The 14,810-nt window shown below is 39.8% G+C and overlaps 1 protein-coding gene across 1 annotated transcript; it reads right to left on the reverse strand.

Moving 5' to 3' along the window:
- Nucleotides 1-350: 350 nt before the first annotated feature.
- On the reverse strand, nt 351-13,511 carry cand1 (cullin-associated and neddylation-dissociated 1). The gene is made up of 15 exons (XM_079398820.1): nt 13,193-13,511; nt 10,710-10,853; nt 10,060-10,214; nt 9,788-9,911; nt 8,397-8,653; nt 6,944-7,049; nt 6,633-6,778; nt 5,132-5,424; nt 4,863-5,004; nt 3,182-4,675; nt 2,937-3,032; nt 2,620-2,789; nt 2,374-2,538; nt 1,810-1,917; nt 351-1,506 (listed from the first exon to the last, which is right to left on the reverse strand). The coding sequence occupies exons 1-15, from the start codon at nt 13,258-13,260 to the stop codon at nt 1,282-1,284; spliced, it is 3,693 nt and encodes a 1,230-aa protein (XP_079254946.1). The 5' UTR covers nt 13,261-13,511; the 3' UTR covers nt 351-1,281.
- Between the last annotated feature and the right edge of the window lie 1,299 nt (nt 13,512-14,810).

Here is a 14,810-nt window from a genome sequence, read left to right on the forward strand (position 1 = left end):
AGGAACATTGCTATATTGTCATACTTCAATGGATGTAGAACGCGGTTCATACATGACTACACAAATAAACCTAGACGGTATAGTCTACACACTGTGGATTCCACGGCATCAGATTAACTTCAGTCACCCATTGGTCAGATATATGGTGAGATCTATGATGGTGTTCCTTTCCCCAAAATACAGATATCCCTAAAAAGAGATCTGTACACTAAACATTATTGTTGTAAATTAAATTAGCTCTATTAGAGAAAAAAAAAAACATATCCCCCCCCCCAACCAATTTTACAGGTGAGCAGACGAGGCAGCATAATAGAGGATCTAAACAGCAAGAACAACACCCTTATGATTTTAGAATACAGTCGAGCACCTGAGAGAATATTCTCCACTCATTTTATTCACATATGTGCGTTCCATACAGGGCAATATTTTCTCATAACAATGTTTGATGTCATATTTCACCTCTATATGCTGGAGCCAAACAAAACTGTCATCAAATAGAAAAAGAAAAATATTATGCAAAACGTGTGCAGCTGAATGCTCATTTCTCTGGATGTGTGACACATGCTGATGACTTGCAATTTTGCGGACAGTGGGAATGTAATGAAATGCAGTGAAAGAAAAATAAGCAGTCACTCATCCAATGAAATACCCTATGCCACACCTCTTCCGGATAATAGTTCTAAGACTTATCTCGCTCTGTACTTAAGTTGTCAACAATAAAAAGAGGAGACATGACATTCAAATAGTACAAAAACCTAATAAAACCTGTTTGATAAGAAACGTGACAGAAAAAAAACATGGTCCTGAAATGATTCAAACTCACTGAGTGCTATCGTTTACCCCTGTAGATCCCGATTTAAGTCATCAGCAGCCTAGAATGTAAAGAACAAATCTACCATGATAACACAAATACTGTGGTCCATTCATTTTCAGGTAACCTAGTAAGTCCCTCTGCACCTCTGTGAGTGGAGGTACCTACAGAACCTCAGGAATTTGGAAAATGAACAAGAAAAAATAAAACAAATGGAGAAGAATGAACAACTGAAGCGATTCCTGTTGTTTATAGAAAAACAAAGAATGTGTTAAGCTTTGAAGCTTAAGAGAATGAATGTCTGTCTTTTCATTAGTTTTTTTTTTTTTCCTTTTCTTAACTTTAGATTTTGTTTTCCTCCTATTTTTTGATTCAGTGCAATGCATGGAACAATACAAGGGTCCCCCAGGGTTGGTTTTCTTTGTGGATTTTCTTGGGAGCGATGGTAACAGGTACGCTTTATTAGATGTTTAACTGGTGTCCATGGATTCCATATTGGCGCTGGAGGAGTCCCTCTGGATGCTGTCAAAGATGGCGGCCAGCTCAGGGTTGGAGCTGATCTGAGATTGGAACTCGCTCATTAGGGGGCTCTTCTCGGCCTCTGGGATGGTTAGCAAGGCCACTACGGCCCGCATGGCAGATCGTTTCAGCTCGTCCTGTTTCTCAAACTCCTGCTTCACAGAGTTGGCTTTTACCTGAGAATGAACATAATTAGAAATTCGATTTTTGACCAAAGAATTGACATCATTTCATGAACTTTCCAGTAGTTTGTGATTACACTGAAAAAGAGGAACTGGTGAGAAAAAGGGGGAACAGGATTGGTAAATATTGTAAACTAAATTCAAACTTTCACCCCCTATGGAAAACACAGAAGTCTGATCTTATGTGTTAACTGCTATAGGCAGCTCAAGATTCTCAAATCTTAAGATTTCCACTACTCAATATACAAAGAAATTGTGCTGTGTCTGATTTTGGTGTTTGCTGAATATTTTGCTTACCTTTGTGGTGCATGTTGCCCTAAGCGGCTCTACAAGTCTGTCCAACCTCTGTAACACTGCACTGGGACACAGACTAGATAATCTGGCCAGCATGAGGAACGTCAGCATCTGCAAACACATTAATAGAGCAAAAAGAACTATAAACCTTTGTGATTCATGAGTCTACGCACATACTTTTGGTCCCACTGAAGTTCCTTGTAACTATAAAATACCCATGGCTTGCTAGAAAAATACTATATATGATAATTCCTGTAAAAAGTGTGTAGGCAAACAACAGAAACATTTAAATCCACATATTTTCTAGTACAAAGCACTCAAATATATTAAAACAGTAGTTACTGTTCCTGCTTCATTATGATGCAAGTACACCTGGCAATGGGTACATTTAAAATAAAGTTGGAACACGTCTGTTGTGAATGCATTATGCATTTAGGCCTTTGATGACCACACACTGAATCTGTGTTAATCAATTCACTCTTTCATCTTCTGTGGTCGCTAAATGATCTGCATGGCAAAAAGCCTGTGTCTCATGAAAGATTCATGGTGTTGAGTCTGATGGTTTACCTTGATATCGTAATGGTCCTTAAGTCCGTCTTCAACATGGTTTAAGAATTCAAAGATGTCAAGTCTATCAAGGCAACTGTCTAATAGAGTATACATGCATTCAAATGCAGCCTTCCGGATGTCCAGACCATCGTCCACTGTGTGTTTGAACGGACCCATCTCAACCTAGAAAGAGCCAGGTGTCATTGAGCTTTGAGGTTTTAAAAGACAGTAAAGCAAAAAGGCTTTGGACGAAGGGGAGATTACCTCTCTGATTAAATCCTTGCGCACTTTGGTCTCATTGTACAAATGAGGCAGAACGGTATCCAACAGGTCTCGAATAAGAGAAGGTTTGTTATGAGCTGCAGAATTGAATGTAACTAGAGCCACTCTTCGTACATTGAGGTCTGGATCTTCCAATGTTTTCAAGAAATCACCTAGAAGTATTTTTTTAAATTACAATTAAAACCAGTTCTAAAATTTGTTCAGGACAAAATTCAAAATGGTGCAAGTTTGTAGCTAAAGAGTAAAAGTAAAAAACATGTTATTTCCCAAGGAGAAAACCAACTGATTATAGCACTTGCCTATGCAATTTTTAAGAAGGGGGTCAATTGTCTGTGGGTGATCAGAAATCGTGAATTTAACAGCTGTGACTACAGAGCTCCTGGCATAAGATGATCCTGCAGAGAAAGAGAAGAACACTTCCATCAAAACTCTAAGATTTATAAGAAACAATTTATGACAAAAACATTGACATAGTATAAAACTAAATTTAAATTTAATTTAAAGTATTTTGATACATATTTAACAGGCAGAGTCTGACAATCACCTGATAAGAGATAGCCTTTTAGCCTGGGCAGAAGAGTCTCTGGATCGATGAGTGTTAACTTTCCCAGACATTCAGCTACCACGTTCCTTGTGCCTTCTTCTGTACACTCGCAGTGTTTGAGCAACAGAGCCCACACATTTTCAACATACGGTTTAAGCCCTGCCACCGAGGCAGAGCTGATGATTTCCTTGAGAGAGTGCAACAGCAGGTACTGTCGCTTGGGTTGGCCCGAGATCTCTTGAAGGACAAAGGGCAGGTACTCTGGGAGATTCCCCACGCTGATGCTGCCTAACGCGTATGAAGCTGCTGATTTGACCTCTTCGCTGGCTGAGGAAAAGGCATCCAGAATGACCGTTTTCAGCTCAGGCTGACCGCTCAGATCAACATGATGGCCAACCTCTCCAAGGGACAGCAGAGCCAGCAATCGGATGGAGTCAGTGGAGCGCGAGTTCTTCACATCTTGAATGAACTGTCCCACCACCGCAGGGCCCTCTTTAGGACAAGCTCGGGTGAGAGCGGCCACACATTTAGCAATGGAGTAGTAGGATTGCTTATGGGTGAGCGCTGCACTCTGGGCATACACAGGACCTGTTAGCATACGTAGCAGATCCATGTAGCCCAAGCTGGCAGTTCCCGTAGCTACAAGAGCCTGGAAGAATTCCAGCATGGCGCTAAGAGCGCCACCTTGCAGCAACGGCGAACGAACCAAAGCTATGAGTTCAGCCAAAATGGAGCCACTTATCTTAGACAGCGAGTCAGGGTGGACTCGTGCAAGGGTGGTGAGGAAACTGATAGCCATCTGGGAGACATGCATATCGCTTTCATTGATAAGAGGTGGCAGCTCAGCCAGTACAGCATCGATCATGGCCGGTGTTACACTATCGCTGTAGTTCTTAACCAGAATGTCCAATGCAGCCAGTGTGCTTAGTTTCAACGCTCGCTGGTTCTTACGTAAGAAGGAGGCAAGAATGGGAACAGCCTCACCCAAGATGGGCCTCAGGTTGATCTTTAGCGGCGACCCTGCGATGAGTGTGAGAGCTTTGACAGTGGTCAGCCTTGTTATCTCATTCTTCAGTCGCTCTAGGAAGATATGGAGAGTGCCTGGTAGGTCCGCACCGAGGCTATCACCAAGGTTGCAGATAATTTGCCCCATACAAGAAATAGCTCGCTCTTTGACTTCCTGGTCGATATCTGCTGCCTTCAGCCTTTTAATGGTGCAAGCAAAAAGGTCAGCGATGTAGGGCGAAGCATCAAAAGCATCTGTTTGATCGAGGGGCCTGATGACTTTGACCAACTGCTGGGTGACCAGCAGTGCTTCAGAGGTGATCTTATAAAAGGGATCACCCACACAAGCAACTACAGGAGGCACTATCGCCTGAACATGGGGGTGGAAGACTTGAGGCTGATGGTTGCACAGGATCACATACAAGCAAGACAGGGCATCTATCTTCAGATTTGAAGAGCTTGACTTATCGTTGAGAGAAAATATGATACCTAGAAGGAACAAAATTAACAAACGTCACTCCAAATACTAAATAAAGGAATTGCTGAGAAACATTTCAAGGTTTACCTTATAGAGCTTTTATAAATGCTGATCAAACTTGTCAAGAATTAAGCATATGATCATGGAAGGAATGACTCTACTCTCTTTAACGTGTCGTAGCTTGCCAGCGGCACATACCTGGGATGAGAACAGGAATATGCTGCGTCAGGGCCCCTGGCAGCACGTTTACTAGTTCTGTCAGCATGTTGAAGCAGCACTGCCGGGTCTTAACACTTTTCTCCTTCATCTGTTTGTGCAGTGCTTTTACAATCATGGACACCTGAAAAGCACACAATATATCACTCTTAGAAATAAGCTTATATAATTAGAAAGCCCAAGATTATGAGGTAATATCGTACTCTTCCCAGTATACTGTAAAGTACTAGATTAAAAAAAACCTTCCCTACCTGATTTTGAAGCATTGTAAGAGGAGTTTCTCCCTGTTCCATGGCATCCGGGTCACAGAGCCAGCTCTGGGCAGGGCGTGTTTGCTTGAGTAAGGACAGGTAGGAATGAAACACATCTGCCTTGACGTTTTCTTCCCGCTCTTTAAAACGGGCAATGAGTGCTGGAGAAACCGTGCGGTAGAACTCCGGTAACATCTCATGTCGTGTGCTCACCACGGCATCCAAGCACTTTGCTGCCGCTCTCCTCACTTTCCAACTCATGTCGTCATCATCACTGTACTCATCATCACTTCCTGTTTGGATCACATGAATTAGATAATATAATCAGAGTCTCTTCTTTGAATAATCCCATGCTACAATCCATACTGTTCACAATAATTTAATATTATGTATGTAGATGTGTCTGGGTACTTTAGTTCTAAGCTAGCAGCCCCAAAATAATTTCTTTAACACTCAAACACTGTTAAACATACAGAGCAACATGTTTGTCCCCTGTACTATCTGCTTCAGCAACACAAAGAGCGTGGACTTCTGAAGTGTGGCCTTCTGAGAGGAAAACAAACGTACCCTCAAATCTGCTGCTAAAGTGTACAAGCCTCAGGCTGCTTACAAGCTAGTGCGCAGTCAGCACAATCAATTATTGAAAAGAAAACAAATAGGTAGGAATATGATTTATGGATGAAAACAACACTCCAGTAGGGGCTGAGAATAAAAATCCTTAATGCCAGAAAAGATCAAGGAGACCAAAGGCATATGAATGTCTAGCTCAAGCTTTTGGACAGGGGCTTGTCATTACGGCCTGCTCCTGTCAAATTCTGAAGTGCAGCAACCCACATTTCTTCAACCATACATCCACATGAAACACTTCATTCCAACATGCAACGCTGAGCACATCCAAACTCAGTTGTGCTTCAGAGCACTAATGGTTAAAGCATTTTCATTCCGAGAATGCACATCCTCTGTCAGAGAAAGTGGCATGACATGCTCAGCACATGCATTTAGTAGAGTAAAAAGGTTCCTGCTTGACAATCTCTATGGTAACACGAGGAATGGTGGCAAACGTTTAAGCCTGTCTGGACATTACAGGACAATCAGTACCCCCAAAGCAATCTCAGAGCCAATTTCATCGGCTGTAAAGGCTTAAGCATTATTCAAAAATGCTAGACTGGACAAGTCGCCATTGTCCATTCATTCCAATAACAAGCTGATATCTGATGGTCTGGCAAACAGTCTCTGCAGATGGCCAACTTTTCAGTCCCGTACATGGACAGGCTGCCACTCCGACTGCTGTATCATCAAGTCACTGCTTTCAAAGATGCCTAAAAATGTGGAAAAGTAATTCCTAGGGTTTTTATTATTGTTACGCGACCAGCAGAGGCTAACACACACCAGAACTAACAAACTGAGCTGGTAACTTACAGCTAAACAGACTTTTGGTTCAGGAGAGAGAATAAATCCTTCTTCCCTCAGACAGAGAGGAGAAATGAGCCCCGCCTCGTACCTTGATAATCTTCGTCTACACCGTCGGCATCCATTGCATTCTCATCTTCATCCTCGTCGTCATAGTTGTAGTTGGGGTCATAAGTCAGATACTTAAGACAGATGCTAATGACTGTTGGGACATGTGGGTAGACTTCCTTCGGACACCTGGGAATTAAAATAGTTTTTTAATTACACATATAATCAGTTCACATTAATGCAGAAGTGAAACTTGTTTTATCATTAGCTTTTTTTCTTTTAATCTATACTACTACTAAAAAAGTAACAGAATACCATAGTCACAAAAAAAAATCCATCAGCAGTTAGACTAACCTCCTTACGAAAGACTCAAAAGCTTGTATGCAATATTCCCTCAGTTCATCATCATCAATATTGCAGAACTTCACCACCAACGGGATGATCTTCTCTAAGTACTCACCTGCAAGATAAAACCAACATGTTGTAATTTACCATCATTACACACACATCAGACAGATTTGTTGGGTTACAAAACTTATCACACTGTAATAACTCATTGAGAAATATAAATGAGTATGGAGAGCTGCAAGATAAAGGCCTTGCTGTGTTCAGCACAAATCAAAGAAACAATCTCAAGATGACAAAGGGACTTAATTAAAACAGTAGCGCAAGAGATAGCTACAAAACAACTCTTGAGTTCTTTCCACTGAAGTAATCTTGCGCATCTTAATCGCAGCTGTTTTGATTCATCAAACGTAGGCGGTAATTGGCTGATGGGGGAATGGCACACCACAGCAGCAAACCTAAATGACTTTACTTCATTTCATCTGTGCCAAATGGACTGCCTTTACAGCACACCAATGGAACAATGTTGATGACAAGGTGACGGGTAATAACGACCGTACTGGAGATTGTTCCATCTCTTGTCACAAAATAACATTCTGGCAATTTGTTCGGTCAAATTCCAAGGAGAGTTGCTTTAAGCTTATACCCTCTCTCTCTCTCTCTATATATATATATATATATATATATATATATATATATATATATATATATATATATATATATATATATATATATATATATATATATATATATATATATATATATATATATATATATATATATATATATAAATAATTGTGCTTTGGGGGTGGAATTGTATAAAACAGTCAAACTTTTGAATAATTAAGGACAAGTTTTACGTGTTCTATTATTGTATCATTATTAAAAATTGTGGAAAAGAGAAATCAACAAATTATCTTTGAATGACGTCAAAATACTTCTTGTCAATGCAAAACTGATAGAGGAGAAAGATGGCGCACATCGGCTTGAATAACTTCTACTGCTCATCAACCTGAGCAATCATAAAGTGAAATGTAATCAGGATTCAGTGTCAATGCTGGTGACCTCAATCTTGAGTGAAACATTTTCTATCACAAGAAAGGACTCTGGACTTAAAGATCAAGCCATGGAGAACTGCGGTAAAAAAGGCAATACCTAGGAGTGGAGGATATCATTACACAAATGTATTTACACCATGCTTTCTGCAAGAAAAACAGCTATTGTATTAATTAGACCATTTAAAGATCTTTGAGGACAGCTTTGGTTTGCTTTAGCTCATTCCAGTAAAGGCTAAATTACAGCATCAGTGGTGAAACTAATAGCTGTATGAGAAGATCACAGATGATGGCTTCAATAAGTGCACACAAAAATTGCTTTCAGCACTTAAAGAGTAACTGAGATGAGGCCTTGAACCTCGAAGACATTAAGTTAACTGAGGTCTGTAACAACGGGGAAGCCTCACCAATTCTGTGGCCAGCTTGTCTGCTGATGGCAGCAATACACTGGATGTAAGTGCGCGTGGTTGACATGGACTCGTTGCGTGAGAGCTCGGATAATAAGTGCTCGATGAGGTCCACAAAGACCAGGTTTCCGCAGCTCATGACCAGATGTCCCAGGGCTATGATGGTCCTCTTTCTCACTGCCAGGCGAGGGCTTGTCAATTGAGGCAGTAGACAGCTCAGAATGGAAGGATGGAAATTCACTAAGAGGCCTCCTTGTCTGGATAAATGAACACAAAAAATGTAAGGCATTCAAAATAAGAATGTGTTGCAAAGGCCACATAATGACCACATAATATCGCTACTTTATTTGATAGGAAATACAGAATACTGACATTAATACTTTTTTTATTTCTAAAGTATATAGTCAATTTCTTTTATTTACCAAAATCTGCACTATAGAAAAGGGCATACTGTTTCCCACTATGCAGTTTACTCAACTTAAAGTTCAAGTTTTAAACATACCAGGATTAAAAATTCCAAATATTTTTTTTATGTTCAAGATAACTGAATAGCACTTACTGAATTAAACGTGTAATTGATAAATGTTACAAAAATGTCCAGCTGCATAATGTCTTTTTTTTTTTAATAGTGCACTGAACATATACTGTGCTCCATAGTGGTATTCCATGTTAGTCCTCTAGTCTAAAATAATGGACAATAACAGGAAATAAGGAGGATCAGAATACGTTACAGACCGAATTCAAACCTGTGTCAGCCACATGAGAAGCATGGCTTTTTGTGTGTGAAGTGTGTAGGCTAACTGCTGCTCCATTTCTCTGAAAACAGCATGTTTTACTGTGGATTACATCTAACGTTTAAGACCTATTCACATCAAAAACAATAACTGTAAAGTCAAACCCATGGTACTGTCCACTGATGTTGATATTAATACAGATATTATAGTTTCCATTTTAGTGTGAACAGGCCTTAAATCCTAATCATGGGAAAATACATGTTTTGCGTATAAATAATTCCATGCACCTCAACTGGTAGTGCATGACCTTAGCAATGGCACGCTTGTGGATTCAAATTCCCAAGAAACACACAAGCAGTATAAAAGCTTCTGCCTAATGCATGAATGTAAATATAAATGCAAAAAGCAATCACCCAAGACAAATTCAAAGTCTGCCATTAGTTACCACACAGAGCTGAGAGTCAGCCTCTAAACTGAAAGATCTAAAATTATATTCAGCTCAGTGAACTGAGGAAAAAGATAACTGAGAACTGCCACAGAGGGGAGATGCATGTGCACAAACACTTCCAGAAATTACCTGGCAGGAACCCATGTGCACTCAAAAGCACAAGTGGTCTAAACAAAAGCAGCAGTCATCAGATGGCTCATCTAAAATACCTGCACAGCATGTCTGCCATGATGTCCAACGCTTCCAGCTGAACTGAGACGTCCTCCTGCTTGGCAATGGCACTTGTGAGGCGGCCTGTAATCTTTTTGCAAACGCTAGCAGCAAGAGCAGAGCCTAAAGCAAAGAGAAATGGACTTAGCAGGCAAGATGGTGCAGGAAAAGAAGTAAATATAGCTGAATACATTCTTACATTCTTCAGTTGTCGAATACTCTGGAAACAATTGCATTAATAACGTTACACAGGGAAAGCATGTTGTTTTACCGCTGGATGCTGGCGGGAGCTCTCCAATCACCGTCTTGAGGCCGATGCTGGAAATATCTCGAAGCTGCTCCTTATCTGATAACATGTTTGTACACAATGTATCAACAATGGTTTCGACCTGGTACTCCTTCACTTTGCTGACAAGTGGGCCCAAACTGCAAGAAATAAGGACTTTTAGTGCAACGTCTGAAATGCTTCCCATTTGTCTATTGCTTGCAAAAATGTCCATACTGCAAAATGGTAGATTATTTCTGTTTAGCATTCAAGTCATTGTTAATCCATTCGCAAGATGGCTTTATCTTTCATAAGGTTTATAAACAAAGGCTCTGTAAGCAAACTTGTATTTCAGAACACAAAGACTGAAATAAAATGAAGAGAGATTACTGACTTATTCATGCAATCCCTTCAAAAATATCTAGGGGGAAAAGTCGAACTTTGGAGGCTAATAACAGAGATAAATCAACGTGAAAAACAGCAATACCTCTTACTAAATCACTCTGGCACAAATCAATTTCACATTAAAACATTTTAAGAGGATAAACCGAAGCCAATTCATGAAGGACACACTGAAAATACCCAACTAAGAGAAGCTTTCAAGTTCATGCAAGCGCAGAAGGACTGGAACAAATGAATAATGGCAAAATTCTTACCATTTTACAGCCAGATTCTGAACTTCTCCGTTCTTGTCCTCCAGGAGCTTTAAGATCATTTTGACCACCTTCCGTTCACTATCATCATCCAGCTTTATCGAATCCTTCTGCAGTTCAGACATCAGATCATTGGTGGCCATGAATCTGAGGGAATAAACAAGGACTTATTAACGACTTAATTCACTTTATTCTCAAGAAAAAGATGTTTCTTCCACCAAAACTTAACTTGTGCAGCACATGTTATTAATCCCCTACCATCAAACGGCATCATATAAAGACCACTTTTCACTATCCAACCAATTCCCAATGAATAAAAACCAACCACCATCAACATTTTCTTCCATTGCATGTCCTGTTTCACTCATAAAATCCAACATTTTACATAAGCAATGACTTGCAAGGCTTTTTTTTTCCAGAGGTGCTCCCAATGGTCCAGACACACTGACACACTTAAAGTGGGTTTCATATGACTTCAGCACTAACAGAATGGTTAATGTAAAGTCACCCACATGGCCGTAACGTGACAGCCACCTGTATGGCGAGGCTGCTGGCAAAGCAAATGGGCTGACTGAAGCATTTTTACCTTTTCCTCTCACTTGTCATGGTTTGATAATTCATAATCCACTTCTGAGCCGAAACTGGAGTGGATTAAAATGAAATCTTGTCTTTGGGTGCCAACATCAAAGCCTCAGCACAGAACCTCATATGTGATATGAGTGAAACCTTCTGCATACCCTATTATGTGCCATTTCTCTCTCTCTCACACACACACACAGACCTAAGTGCGTCTGCTTTGGCATATATTTGAAGGCATGGAATCTCTTATTCCAGTGAAAGCCTAAGTAAGAATGAATAATGCATGAGACACACACACTCCAACAGCAGGGCGGGAGAGGGAACGCCAGCACACGCCAACAGAGGAGACCTAGAATGGTGTGTAAGCAAAATGTTCCCAGGGGGTGAAATCTTGTGAAATTCAGAAAGAGCTGGAATGAGAACAGCAAACGGCTTGACGGAGATGACAGGCAGGAAAGACTCTGGGAATATGATCCGATGACTGCATTAGCATTCAATTTGAGAACTCCTGTCGGATATGTATAAAACTCACAAACCATTAACCTCCTGGTGGCCACTGCTGAATATACTGACATCATTAAAAGGGAATCCCCCAACTGCAAGAACAGCATGACAGCCCAAAATACAAATTAGAATAACTATATAGACTAGCTACAACTTCATGATTATGCTTTTCAACTGTTATTATCACTAAATTTACAAGTTTGTGGCCTTGACAGCATTTCCCTGATAGCACAATTAAATCTCGGAGACATCTATTTGATGTCTGCATTTACACCTGCATGCGTTTGCTCATCTGCAATACTTCTATAGGACGTTTCCTTTTAGATGTCAAATAGACGTTTATTAGATGTCTTTAAGATGTTTATGATTTAGAATGCATGTAAAACTGACATCTAAAAGACGTCTGTCAGACGTTTGTAGACGGCAGATGCTTTCCAGATCAAGAGATCTTTAACAGACATCTTGCAGACTTAAGTCTGCTATCTTTTCTGATCAAGCATTCTCAGACAATCTTTGCTTACAGGTATAACACGGAGGTAAATAACTTTCACTATTGTTTAAAAAAAAAATTATCTTCAAATGTTGTAATCATTTTAATTAACCAATTTAACACAGCCTGTGACTTATACAAGAATACAAGAATCAACCACTGCCTTCATAAATAAATGTAAATCTGCAGGTTAGCAAGTGATTAAGTGAATAAAAGAAGAAAATAAATGCATGACGTGTCAAACCTGTCAGTAAGCACATTTAAAAATGACAAGAGGTTTTCATAAACACTAAATGCAGAGATAAATCTTGAATTCAAGATGCACTTTACATTATACAAACTTCTCTAAATCTATTTACATATCATAGACATGCACTTATGCTAACATTAGCCAACTTATATGAACCCTAGAGGAATAAATTACATCAAATACGAGCTATTGCACTGACTCGTCAACTTTCTGCACATTCCGCCCATGGTTTGTTCATAATGATTGTACTCGTTGCAAATGATATGACAGTTCGCGTGCAGTGCCACCAAAAAGATATGCTAAAGCTAATCGGCTAATTCTAGCAGCTAGCTAGCTAACATCCATCCTAAAACCAACACTTTTTCACAGCTTCAATTCCAGCAAGCGATATCAAATTAACAATTCAAACGGTTAATTATAGCCGTGAATATATGACCCATACACAATTTTAAACAGCAAAAATCAAAATGAAGGCCCGTGCCGTGTGAGTTTGACATGCTAAGCTAAGCAGCTCCCTAAACAACAACAGTCGCGCTATTCGCGGCCTAAAACTTTCTGCGATCGTTTCGTTATTCATTAAGGCATGCAAACGCCATCACAAGCGCTAGAAATACACATGCATGCTATTTAACAACCATTCAAGATATCTGCACTACGACTGACCTGAAATCCTTGTCGCTGGATGTCATTTTCTCCAAAAGATTAGAGATGTGGTACGAGGCACTCGCCATGTTTGCAGTCTGGGAAACCACTTGTGTGTACGTTTAGGGCCAGAATGATTTAGTTCGCCACTTTCTGGAGGTCTAAAGGGGTTGTACAGTACAAGACGAATATCCAGAGTTTGTTGCCCAGGTAGGTGATCAGCAGCAGTTGTGCGGGGAAGAGCAGTCGCTCATGCCTTGAGTTTGGATGGGTTTGAATGGAGGTGCTGCTCGCTTCTGCAGGAGGGAGGAGCTCAGACTAGACGGACACTGCTGTCTATGAGAAAACGGTGAGATGGGGCTGTGTTGTAAAACCTAATGAGCTGCCTACTTGGACTGCATGAGAATTTTTTTGTGGTGTGGTAAAGGTGTTCTCATGAATATTATTTGATTTTACTCAAATAATTTAGCATGATTCTTTACTGTTGTGTGCTCAAATTTAATCACACGTGCTGCTATCTTTCTGTGTGTGTCTCTCTCTCTCTGACACACACACACACACATTTGTTTCTTTCCATAGACTTCTATTGTTTTTATACTGATATTTTCTATCCCCTAACCCTAAACCTACCCCTTACAGAAAACCTGCATTGTTACACTTTCAGATAAACACCATCTACTATTTTTAATTTAGTTTTTAGCTTTTTCAGGTTTTACTATCCTTGTGGGGACATTTGGTCCCCTCAATGTAGCACAAACAAGTACACACACACACACATGCGCGCGCGCACACACACACACACACACACACACACACACACACACATACTGACTCCAAATTACATGACAAAAATTGTAGTCAGTAACGTAATCCATTACATTACTCATTTTAGGTAATCTAACCAGACTACTTGTAGATTACTTTTAAATTCCTTTTGATTTTACACATTTATCACATTGATTTAAACAGGACAATCTCTTGTACCATACTGATATAAAAGTACAAAGAGAAAAATGTTATGATTAACAACATGAAGTGCATGAAACATTACATTATGTCAAGGTTTCCCAAACTGGGGTTCATTAAAGGAACTGCAGAGGGTTTGTGAGTTTCATGAAAAGGAAGAATTAGGAATAATCAATAAATTATGAATAATTTATTGCTATTGTGTGAATAAAAAAATACATACAAATTACATGTAATCAGTTATTACCTTTACTTTAAAAAATATATATATATTACAATTCTTCACAGAAACAATTGAGATCAGATCCATCCTGGCTATCTGAGAGATCTCTTGACTATGTACTCCAAAAAGCAATGATATATTGTCTAGAACCTCTAGTGACACATGAAATAAATGGGTGTCTATTATTTCATTTCAATCACTGAAATGACCTGGTGCATAAAAGAGTGAGCGAAAGAGAAAAAGAGAGAAAACACTAGCAATTATCCCTTACTCTCTACTCCCTAAGACAGGTTTGACTTCTGGGCCCTCAATTAGGTGAACCCTCTATGATACATTCATCCTGTCCTTCAGTGTATCTACATTCAAAGCCTACCCTGTTCCCAAAGAGGAGTGCAGCATTTTCTGCTCTGATATGCTCTTAGTAAGACCATGAAATAGGAATGAATAGAT

The sequence above is a fragment of the Barbus barbus genome (genome assembly GCF_936440315.1).
Source record: "Barbus barbus genome assembly, chromosome: 39".
Taxonomy (NCBI): Eukaryota; Metazoa; Chordata; class Actinopteri; order Cypriniformes; family Cyprinidae; genus Barbus; species Barbus barbus.